At 35.0% G+C, this 12,526-nt stretch overlaps 1 protein-coding gene across 1 annotated transcript; it reads left to right on the forward strand.

Moving 5' to 3' along the window:
• Positions 1-6,994: 6,994 nt before the first annotated feature.
• Positions 6,995-10,627, forward strand: LOC128220018 (ER membrane protein complex subunit 5-like). Its single transcript, XM_052928251.1, has 4 exons — positions 6,995-7,123; positions 7,338-7,390; positions 9,098-9,201; positions 10,112-10,627. Exons 1-4 carry the CDS (start codon positions 7,048-7,050, stop codon positions 10,197-10,199), a joined length of 321 nt encoding a protein of 106 aa, XP_052784211.1. The 5' UTR covers positions 6,995-7,047; the 3' UTR covers positions 10,200-10,627.
• The last annotated feature ends 1,899 nt before the right edge of the window (positions 10,628-12,526 follow it).

Genomic DNA, 12,526 nt, shown 5'->3' on the forward strand with positions numbered 1-12,526 from the left:
TTTAACATATTGCATCTGATGAGCATAACAATGCGTGCTAAATATACCTTGTGTGATTTACTAACTAAAATAATAGCTTAAGATATAAACATATGTGACATGTAGTTTTACCAAAGCACAGGTCAACACCCTGGGACGTTTTGTTGGATTCGCCTCTATATTCCATACAGTTTTAAATAAAAAGTCCTTTCGTTTATGAAATTGTCCTTATTATATACCGAACAACACTCCCGAACCACGGATATATAGGATCTCACATGAGTTGTCATATGATATAAGATTTTATTAAACGAGCTCAAGAAAATGTTACATAGCGAGCCTCGGGCGAGCTTTATAACATTTTCTTGAACGAGTTTAATAAAATATTATATTTTTTGACAACGAATGTGAGATTCGTTTTATCACATGACTTAAAACATAAAAATAAAACATATAAAATAAACCCTTTTTAACGCTATGAGTACGCACGCTTTTCACGCCTTTTTTCTATATGGAATGTATTGGCGGAAATGAGTCACGTCAAAGTTATATTACACGTGTTAAATATAAAGAAATTCGTAATGATTATATTACATGAAAAACAAGCGATGTCATGTGATAAAATCAGATCTAGCAAATTCAACGATAATGCTACCAAGACCCGTATCTATATTCACACAAAAGTAAAAACACTCTAGAGGCCACATTTTTATATGAATCTTTATAAAATTTGGTCAGAATGCTAGTTAATTCGAGTGAGTTTAAAACTGAGTCATATTAGGTCAAAATTAGAAGTATGTCCGTCCGTCTGTCCGTTTGTCCGTCCGTCCGTCTGTCTGTCTGTCTTCCGGTAATGTCAAACACCCCCGGGGACGTAGACATGGTTGCGCGTCAAAATCGCAAGAAGGTTTAAAGAGTAGTTTAAAAAGATTTAAAAGAATGTTTAAAAGGGTTAACTAGAAATACATTCTGCATGCCCACGGGCAGATGTCGAGCCCGCTTTGTAGGTTTAAATTTTCACAGAAAGATTCATAATGGACATTTGTGAAGATGAAAGAATGATAATGACCTTGACCTTTGATATTGTGACCCCAAAAACAATAGGGGTCATTTACTCAATATGGGTGATCATCCTATCAGGTTTGGCAGCTGAAGGTTGAACAATAATTAAGTTATTGAGCGGAAACCGTTTTCAGTTTTAAGGTCTATGTAACCTTGAACTTGTTATTTGACATTTGACCTCTAAGTGTGACCTTGACCTTTGCCACAGAGACATAATTTTTTCGCGCGACACACCGCCTTGCCATGGAGAACATTTATGCCAAATTATATTAAAATCCCTCCATCCATATAGAAGTTATGCTCCGGACACGGATTTTGCGCCGACTCCAAGTGTGACCTTGACCTTTGACGAGCGGATCTGGGTGGTGTGCGCGACACGTCTTCTAATTAAGGTTAAAATATATCTCAAGTTAATGTTAAATTCCTTCAAAAAATGAGCGAGATATTTCGTCACGCAATCTGATTGGCACATACGAAATAAACAAGTCTCCGTGACGTCATATGGGCTGGCCACCGCTCTTCCGAATAACGGACGCGATCGTCGTGTTAATAAGATGCAATCGATTTTCTTAGAAGATAATCCAATAAATCGACTATTATTCTTTTGATATAAGTAGAAATAATATAAATGATAATATAAATATAAGAAATGAACGCCTTCTCGCTATAGTTCAACGGGTATATGAATACAACAAGTAGCGTGCATAGTTAACGTAAACCCCTTCGGGGTTTACGAACTATGCACGAGACTTGTTGTATTCATATAATCGTGAACCGACGCGAGAAGGCGTTCATTTCTTAAATATAGCTGCACTGAACTGCTCAGGGGTAGGGAGGAGGGCAACAGTAAGTGGTAGGTTGTTCCAATGGTACACAGTCCTGGGGAAGAAAGAACATTTATGATAATAAGAGGTTGCTGTAATTAACCTGTAACTCAGATCTTTTGCATGAATTGCTTATCCTTTTTGTGCTAAATGATTTCTAAAACCACTTTTCGAATGGTCATGAAAAGAAAAAAGGGATAATATTTTTAAGTCATTCATCATTGCTAGTTCCATTAATCTGTGTGGGACGTTTAATCACTATACAACTTTGATGACTACGAAAATGATTCAAATCACTAACAAACACTTGTCACTTACAGTGCACTTACAGTGATTCTGCTTGTATAATTAATAATTATTTAATTTCAATCGCAGAGAGGTTTATATAGTTGACTCCTAATCCAGTTGCACAGATTCGATTCTTAGGCGAGGAAGCTATCGAAGTATGTTACATCAGATCAGGATTAGACGAGTTCTGGTAAGAAGTCCAACGATACTAGATTGAAATCCAGCCACCCTCGCCCCCTGAAAACTAGCTAGTTCTGTGATTATAAATATTTTTGATTGTTGATATTCAAACAGGCCGTAAATTACAACAAGTAGTTGCGTATTTTGTTGATGGAACGTTCCTATGCAGTCCATCGCCTATGTTTTAAATGATAAACTGAGCAGCGCACAGTTTGTATGCCTGTCACCCATACACGACCCTGGTAGGCGTCGAACTCACAACGGTGAGGGGCAAGTGATTCTCGGTCGGAGACTTTAACCATTTTTTCTTTCCACACAAATAGGCATCGGTAGTGGTAATCCCTGAAGCTTGGATCAATTCCATCTAACTGCGGTCAAAAAAAAACGTGCAGTATGGACGCATGCACGGACGGGTGCCATCTCTCCTCCGATGTCTATGGATGAAGATAATTATGTTGTGCAAGTGTACCTTAGATAGGTTAGGTCAAGGTTTGGATTGGGGGGGGGGGTCCTTATTCTATAGGGGGTCACATTTCTACGTGAGGGGTCATTTTTCTACGTGTGAGGAGTCATAATATAATGACCCCCCAGTCATAATATAATGACCCCCCGGTCAATATTTTATATAAAATAATGACCGGGGGTCATTATTTTATATAAAATAATGACCGGGGGGTCATTATTCTATGGGGGTCACTTTACAACGTTACACCGGCGATATGGCTACCAATAAAATCATAATCGATGTTTTATTGTGGTTTTATTTCTGAATTATTGCCCTTCTGCCTGATAAGTCGTTGAATTGCGATAAATTTATGATTATACGCGTTGTAACTATAAACTGCGAATACGAAATTGATTGAGATCTCATAAATACATAAATGTCCATCGATTAGTGACAAACTTCTACCGATTTTGACAAGTACTGATCAGGCTTTAAGTGAGGATAAATATATGAGACGTAAAACAATTGTTTTGCCGAAGTGTGAATTTTCTTTCTTAAATGTACGCGATTTTTAGTGAACATGTTATAATTTGATTATGTTAATTTTAAATTTTTCTACGAAAGTAGTATACCCTCATATAGTTCGGTTTTGTACAGAATCCCGATTCTCAGAAATAAAAGAGAAAAAAGTCTACCCTCTTCCTTCGAACACTATTTTTTGAGCTGTTAATGGAATCAATGAACTTTTTTGGCCTCATGCTTATGGCTGTACTTCCATCCCCGTTATGTACGCAGCATTCAAAGCTTTTATACCGAGTACTCGCCCCCCCCCCCCAAAAAAAAAAAAAATAATAATAAAAAAATAAATAAAATATATATATATATATATATATATATATATATATATATATATATATATATATATATATATATATATATATATATATATATATATATATATAAATATATATATATATATATATATATATATATATATATATATATATAAATACACCATGTGTATTCCTGACTTTTCTTGGTGTTTCGCTATCCGGAGCTCCTCGGCCATTCCCATAAAAATAACCTCGGATGTATATGGACGGTTAACTATGTTAGAAATCTGTACTCGGTATGATAAAATAGCGAAAAAAAAAGAAAATTGTCGAAAACTGACATAAACTTAGCATCGATGTGTACAATGCATTGAAACTTACTAACTGAAGTACCACATAGTTTACAATTTATTTAAGTTAAGCAGTTATTTCGTATATTTCCATTAAAAAAAGATTACTGGGTATGTCTACCAGGTAGAATTCATTCCTTATGCGTGATTGACTAGTCGGTGTTATCATGTGATATTACCGAGGTAGGTTTATAGCTTAATTATGTCACCCAATAAGAGTAAGCCGTCGTGGCTCAGTGGATACGACGCTGGACTGCAATTTTGGCGACACGGGTTCGAACACATTTTTTTTTTTACTTTTTGGTACTTTTTTTACAATTATGATATCAAAGCGTAACACATTCTATTAGATAATTGTCCTGATATTTGTTACAGAAAAACTTTTTTGGGTGCCAATCTGGTGTACAGTCCCTTTAAATGTTAACTAAGCTACAAATAGATCGCGTAGTAATTTCCATTTGGCAGTAAAACTTCATGACTTTACTCTTGGGAATCTTAATTAATTATGCCTTTTAACACATTACTGGCACTCAATTAAGACTAAGAAATACAAAATAAATGTTATATATATTAAATTATTAATACTATTATTTGAAATTTTACGAGCTACATCTACTGATGAACCGGCGTTCATCAGAGGTTGTATTCGATTATGGCCGAGGAGTTCCAAATAGGTGTTTCGCAAGCCATCGATAAGTTGCCACGTAGGATTTGGGTAAAATATGAATGTACGGTATTCGGTATTGAAGTACGGAATGCCGTTAGGGCCATCGCTTGTGAATGTGTTGATCTGATACGCGATACTATCGAGTATCGCGTTTCAGATCAACACCCGTACTGAAGTGGGTACATCCTTACATGTATGGTTACTTTACAAATATATTTCAGCACGAGCATTGAAGCAGTACGAATGAAATTTCAAGTCGGAATATTGTTGATCCAAGGAGGCCTTATACGTTTTCAGATATTTAAGTTATATTCAAAGTGGTGTACTGAAACAGGAACCCCTTATCTGTTTAGCTTGCGTCGCCATTTATAACCGATAACATGTATACTGACGCCATGATAACACATTGTAAGAGCTTCCGCTTTGGGTGCGGAACATCTCTCAAGTTCCATCCCCGGGGACATGACATACGGAAATACGTTAAAATTGCTATTAGTAGCTCCCTAAGGGAGTAAGTCTTGGATTTTAAGGTATTAAATTGGTACTGTTAAACCTCGTTTAACACAGGTAACGTTAAAGAACCAAGAGAAAAAATGGTAAAACAACATAATTATATTTTGTTTGTGTTGGGAAACCCTGGGTGGAACCATAAAGCTGCACGCTCACAGATTTATTGTTTTGGCATCTTTTATTTATTTTTTGTCTTGCAATGAGCCCATCTTTGAACACCAGTGGACAAACGAATGTACAAAAGTGTCACTGCTCTGCGTGTGCCGGGTAGGGGGTCCACGTGGTGGCTGACGAGTAAGATATCATGTTATGTTACGCTATTTTATTGTTCCTTTCTTTGTTAAAATTTTCTTGCCTTCTCCTTTTTATTTTCACTTCTGTTTGTTTGCATGTTTCAGTGCTGCATATGTCACTTTATTTTGCTATTTGCCTTCTGCTTGTTTTAATGCTATAGCTACCACGGATATGTAAATGTATGAGGCAGATAATAGGCCTCTGGCTGTCCATGCTGCTTGATTTGTTGATCTTTTTACCTAGTTTGCAGAGTCTTTTGTGTCCTTGTCAGGTAATTGCTGATCAGTTCTTTCAAATCTGATTTTTGGGGATAATCATTTTTAGCAACCTCTTATCGGTCGCACTTTTGTGTTTCTATTCTTCTTCAGTGTTTTAGTTTCTTTTTTTTCTTTTAGAGCAGTTTTTAGATCAAGGCCAAGATCAGCAGCTTCCACACAAGTTTTAATGTTTGTACTCATAAGCTAGCTTGTATGTCAGTTTTGTATTCATCTTAGCAGTTATTAATACTTATTGCCGGAGTTCTTTCTAAATAATTCTGTGATATATATGTACCAACTGTGTTTTTAAAAAATATTATTGTAAATTTCAGTCCCTCATTTGTTCAGGTGATGCTTTTTATAAGGTAAATATCTGTCTTTCAATCTTGTTTGAGTCTGTGTTACATAATGTTATATATACTTTAAATATGCACTATGTCTGTTATCATGTAATGTAACTACAAGTCGGCTTTAAAAGCTCTTCAGGGCTTGTGTTCTATATGTTGTAAACCCGACTTTATAAATAACATTACTTGACTTGACTTGACTTGACTTGAAACCACTATATATGTATTCGATTAAGTGACCACATCAAGTGCAGGAATATAAACAATGCGGTGAAAATGTAGAAAATAAATCCAGCATGTTCAGCACTTTTTTCTTTTTTATATATGACAAACCTATACAGTAAAGATGGAGAGTAGCCAACAGCCTGAATATGTATAGCCATGCTTAGATTCACTGCCATGGTTTAACAAACAAACAAAACACGAAACGAAAAAAGAACACATATGCATGTAACACTGATTAGTCACTTCCGATTTTGTGAAATCTGCCCTGTAGAGAAAATTATTCGCGACGTCAAAGCGAGTCTAATATCAATAGTAAACAAACATAGCCGAAAATAAGGCGAATTTTCCGGATACCTGCTCCCATGTGTTTAAACTAGTGAAGTTATCCGGATTATCTGGTTTTGATATTTTGCACATACATGTACGTTGAAGTTTTATTGGTTGACGGTTATTATTGTAAAAATACTGGCCAGTCAATAAGCATGTTGGCTAACTTTAAAATAGCCAAACCAAGGAATTAACCAGCAGCCAATTAATTGCATAAAACTGGTTAATAGTTATTCAGAAGTTACTATAATCCGAGCAACGTGTTTTAATATGCAAATTAGCTAAAAGTTAACCTACTTACAACATCTTAGACAAACGGTTGATATTAGCACGGACCTAGATACATCTAGCTGCTGAACTCTTGTATGCGTTTAATATTCAAAACATAGTTGTTTATAACCTTCAAGAAGTTATTCATTGACAACTTTACATTGTCCGGTTCTGTCATATTGTATTTTCATGATGAATTTCTACCAATTATGTGTTCTTCTCGGCCTTTTGGCTTTACTACATGCAGCATATTCAGCAGCACAACGTAAGTGCCGATGTTTTGATTTTTCTTAATTTGTGGACATTTGATTTCATTGTCATGCATTTTCGCGACTCTTGTTGTTTTTATTATTCTTATATCACAAATACATTTTACACAAGCAACATGTGCGATATGATCTTCTCGTTGAGGGCAATCTTAAGTGCATTTTCTGTTGATTTATTCGTATATTGATTGACTGTAATTGCTTTTTTTAAAGATCGGACGTACCTGCGTCTCACGGAACAAGAATTTACAAGTTTACCATGGGATGTAAGTTTTCTTATTTAAATGATCATACCCTGTATTTGATTGGTTTCTTAAAAGACTTCACAAGTGCAGGTTGCATGGTGTGTCAGCCCCCCCCACCAATTAGCCAAAATTTACTTCGGCTTATTAATAATGATGTGAAAACTATAACTAGTACAACATCACAAGAGTTATGCCTATGTTTATCTATCCTCGACTAACCATGATTCGCGGATGTAAGGAATTAATAAAAAATAATAAAGTTGTGCAAAACAATGAAATAATTTAATTACTTTTGTCAGACATGCAATTTATTTATCCATATTTCCACAAGTATTTAAGAACAAACGGTCAAAAGTTCACGTAAATAATGTCAACAGAGTACAGACACTGAAACTAGGCCGCCATCTTGATTCTAGTACCTTGATTCGCGAGCTCTGACGTAATCTAGGTCAGCACGTTTTAATTAGGCCAACACTATTTTAATCAATTGTTTTTTGAGAAAAACAGTCTTAACATATCTTTAAAAATGTTAATTTCAAAATTTTAACTTGTAATAAAAGATTTACAGTATTTTGTAAACATAAACATTAAATCATGTCAAATTACTCGTAGTGGGGGATAGTATAATTTACCCCAAAGACAAAACTGTCTTTTAAGTGTATTTTCAGGGACACTGAACATTCTAGATGACTTTAGGACATAAGTGCCTTCCTCTCTGATCATTTTGTACATAAGCATGTTTAAGGGCAGTTGGAAATAAATCATGTACTGCTTTATCACTGCTTAGGGATGCACCTAAAACAGAAATTAACACTCACTAATTTCTTTATTTTGACACTAAGACTATGGGTCATGAAAACACAAGATATAATTTTGTTTTGCCTTCCTACAATAGTTTAGGTCACGTGACCGTCATTGATAAAATGTATACAAAGCAGACGAAATAACCAGCGAATTTTTATGGATGTTATGTGGCAAATATGGTTGGTTTCTATGGCAATTAATTTGGGATTAGTAAAACAACGTTGTTTACAGTGTTAACCATTGTTTTAAGTGAATTTATCTGTTTTAAAGACATTTTTTCGCGAGTTTGAAAGCATCTACTCTTGTAAATAGTTTGTAGTAAAAATGACGTCATAGCTTTGCAGATACATGCATTTCACGTGATAACCAGGTAAAAACAAAGATGGCCGCGAATCAAGGTTGGTCGCGATTTTAGGGACTAGGACGATACTATGTTACTTCTTAAGGCTATGCCTACTGTGTCACATAACACCTTATTAAATATCACAAAAGTGTTTTGGACTGAAAATATTTTATCTGGATAAAACATCATCAAATTCACAGATGTGCCTTAACTGTTAAAACAACCTAAAACTATCACCTTAAGTCCAAAATCCTCATGGACTCCAAAGCAATGTATACCAGCAATCACAATCAAGCTAAAATCGATGCTAACAAGTGGTGAAACTCATCATGTGTAATAAAACAAATTGTTCAGCATAATATTTTAAAGTATTAACTGATAAAACTTCAGTTTTATTATATATTTTTTATGATTTTCCTTTCTCGAAAGAAATTGTCTGCTTAAAATGTTTTGAATTGCAGCTTCTTCTGGCAACATTGTGTTACCAGTCAATATATATTATTATATTGATTTTTTCATGTTTCTGGAGACATTGTTGAACCAGTCTATATATATTTTTACATTGATTGTTCATGTTTCAGATATTGATACAGTGTTTGGCCTCCTTGTTGGTGGTTATTTATGGAATAGTTCATATCGCCGGCAACTTTAGGGAAATCAGAGCATCAGCTGACCTTGACCATAAGTAAGTTTAGTTGAAGCATAGGAATTATTTGAAGCTTGGTTTACGTGATAGCTTGTAAGCTGATATAAATCACATATTTATTAGGACTGGGACACACCTTCAAAGACGTCATTTCCGAAATTATGTTACCTGCGCATATAATTTTTCAAAGTTCAAAGAAAGTGTACTTAAATGACTTTTAAACGCAATTTAGGCAAATATAAATAGAAAATTTGTTTGTTTCAGTGTAACATAGCAATTGCCCAATATATCTCACCTCTATATCTTTATGTTAAAAAGATGGTTACAGATTATTACATATAGTATCAATCCATCACTTATACTGACAAATATTTGATAGGTTTTTGTGAAATGTTCATGTTGTATGTTTGTTTTTTAAACTATAAAACTAGTTTTATGCTCTGTGTAACATATATTATCATTATATCCTAATGCCTACAAGGGCAGAAAATTATGATTTGGCAATACCACTATTTGTCAGAACAAAATTGTTTGTGTAAACAGTTTTGGCCTTAACCTGTATAGGGTTTTAGCCAGGCGTTAAAATGGGCAGAAATTTGCAGAATATGAGCAGGGTGCCAAGGGTGAAAAGGGCTTATTAAATCTCTTGGAGACCAAAATGTGCACCCTCCTGCCTTCAAATAATCAAATGCTTAAGATAATCAAACATTTCTTTTGATTAAATCTTTAAATAAGATTATTAAGTCAAACACTCTTTAAGTATACTTGGTTGTTGAAACTTAATATTAGTTCAATTTTTCTATGAGTTTCATAATGCTTTAATTATTCACTGCCCGATACAATGTACCCTATTGTTCCTCAGCACTCTGTCCCTTTTCTGTAGCACCCTATCTTTTATAAAACCTGCCAAAACCCTTTGTATAGACATTGTTTGTTTTTATTATTTCAGAACCTGGGAGATGTTAGGAAACAGGCAGGGATTTCTTTCCTTCAACCACCGAGGAAAGGCCTTAAACAGAAAATCATCTATTGGATAAAAAGCTTATAAACATTGTACCTTCTAAATGTGAATTAAGTCATATGTCGATGTTGTTCGATATCTCATAATATGATATTTATATAATATGATAATGTATGAAGATAAAACAAATCCTAGAAAAAGTCAACACTTTGCTCTCCTGAAAAAAAAGTTTGTTTGCCACATAAGGCAGTTTGCTAAAATACTTCATAATGACTTCCTTATATGTTTTGTGTCAAGTTCATTGTTGTTTGGGGCCTTGCCTTGTGCCTCTAAGCTGGGTTTATTTTTTTATTTTTTTTTACTACTGTGCTTGTCCCAGTAATTTTATTGTATTATTTAACATGGAAAAAAACGATATCAAGGAATGGGCTGACTGTTCAAAACATTGTTATAGTTTACAACGGGATTTGTGACATTGTTGTTTACTATTAAATGGAAGAATAGGATTATGTGCTTTATTACATATTGAATTATAAATAAGTATTAATAGAAATGCAGAAGATCGCAGTATTTCTAATAAGATTTCAGACATCTGTTTCAGCCGTATTTGTCTTATTAAAATTTATACGCACATTATAAAATAAATATTTCACCTTTTTAAGTTAACAACCATGCCGTTTAGATGTTGTTGACCTTAACACAGTACTGAATATTTGGCCAATTGTTGACAGATTGAATGTTTGTTTGTGCACACTTTGTGTTTGTATAAATATCTATGTTTTTATAGGATCATATTTTCATTTTGGTGACAATAGCAATTTACAACTTCGCTTCATAGTAATGCACCAGTCAATTGTAACCACAGCCACACCAGGTCCGGGGGTATACCGGTGATAGCCCGGGAAATGGGTCGTGTTTTTACCTTCCAGGTGGCCCCGCAGTGTCGGGTGAATGCGGTGGATTTGTCTTCGTGCCAAATATAGTGGGGAATGGGCCTTACCTGGGGTGCGGGTGCATTAGGCGGGGGTTTTACCCGCAGTTCGTCCCCGCAGGGCGTGGATTTTGCCCGGGCTTGGTTGGATCGAAAGTCAAAATCCCCGCTTTTCCACAGACATTGGGGGCTGTGGTTACAATTGACTGGTGCATAAATAAAACATTAAAAGTAAGTCAGTCTGACTCCACGCGTACTATGACCCGCCCAATGCATTCTATCCCTATAATGACATCAATCCAGCAATTCATTACCTATATTTACACCAACAGTTCATTATTTCATTCAAGAACTGTTAAAAATACTTCATTTCATATTGTATATGATAAAACACTTACATGTACAAAACGATTATGTCGGTGTATATCCTGTATTTTGGTCATATTAGTAATATTAAGCATATGATAAAACACTTTCAAAAAGATGATGTCGGTGTATATCCAGTTTTCTGGTCCACATTAAGTGATGATCTATAGTCTATAACACTTAATGTACATCTCACCATCAGTAAATGAATGTATACTATAACACTGGATGTACATCTCACCATCAGTAAATGAATGTATACTGTAACACTGGACTGTAACACTGGATGTACATCTCACCATCAGTAAATGAATGTATACTGTAACACTGGATGTACATCTCACCATCAGTAAATGAATGTATACTATAACGCTGGATGTACATCTCACCATCAGTAAATGAATGTATACTATAACACTGGATGTACATCTCACCATCAGTAAATGAATGTATACTATAACACTGGATGTACATCTCACCATCAGTAAATGAATGTATACTGTAACACTGGATGTACATCCCACCATCAGTAAATGAATGTATACTGTAACACTGGATGTACATCCCACCATCAGTAAATGAATGTATACTGTAACACTGGATGTACATCTCACCATCAGTAAATGAACGTATACTATAACACTGGATGTACATCTCACCATCAGTAAATGAACGTATACTATAACACTGGATGTACATCTCACCATCAGTAAATGAACGTATACTGTAACACTGGATGTACATCTCACCATCAGTAAATGAACGTATACTGTAACACTGGATGTACATCTCACCATCAGTAAATGAACGTATACTATAACACTGGATGTACATCTCACCATCAGTAAATGAACGTATACTGTAACACTGGATGTACATCTCACCATCAGTAAATGAACGTATACAGTAACACTGGATGTACATCTCACCATCAGTAAATGAACGTATACTGTAACACTGGATGTACATCTCACCATCAGTAAATGAACGTATACTGTAACACTGGATGTACATCTCACCATCAGTAAATGAACGTATACTGTAACACTGGATGTACATCTCACCATCAGTAAATGAATGTATACTGTAACACTGGATGTACATCT

Source organism: Mya arenaria, chromosome 15, assembly GCF_026914265.1.
Source record: "Mya arenaria isolate MELC-2E11 chromosome 15, ASM2691426v1".
Classification (NCBI taxonomy): Eukaryota; Metazoa; Mollusca; class Bivalvia; order Myida; family Myidae; genus Mya; species Mya arenaria.

What these genes read in the sequence shown, in the direction of transcription:
- LOC128220018 (XM_052928251.1), top strand. Translation starts at nt 7,048, where the DNA reads ATGATGAATTTCTACCAATTATGTGTTCTTCTCGGCCTTTTGGCTTTA. An exon ending in AGCATATTCAGCAGCACAAC is followed by an intron (nt 7,124 to 7,337) that starts GTAAGTGCCGAT and finishes CTTTTTTTAAAG; the next exon opens with ATCGGACGTACCTGCGTCTC. An exon ending in TCAGCTGACCTTGACCATAA is followed by an intron (nt 9,202 to 10,111) that starts GTAAGTTTAGTT and finishes TTATTATTTCAG; the next exon opens with AACCTGGGAGATGTTAGGAA.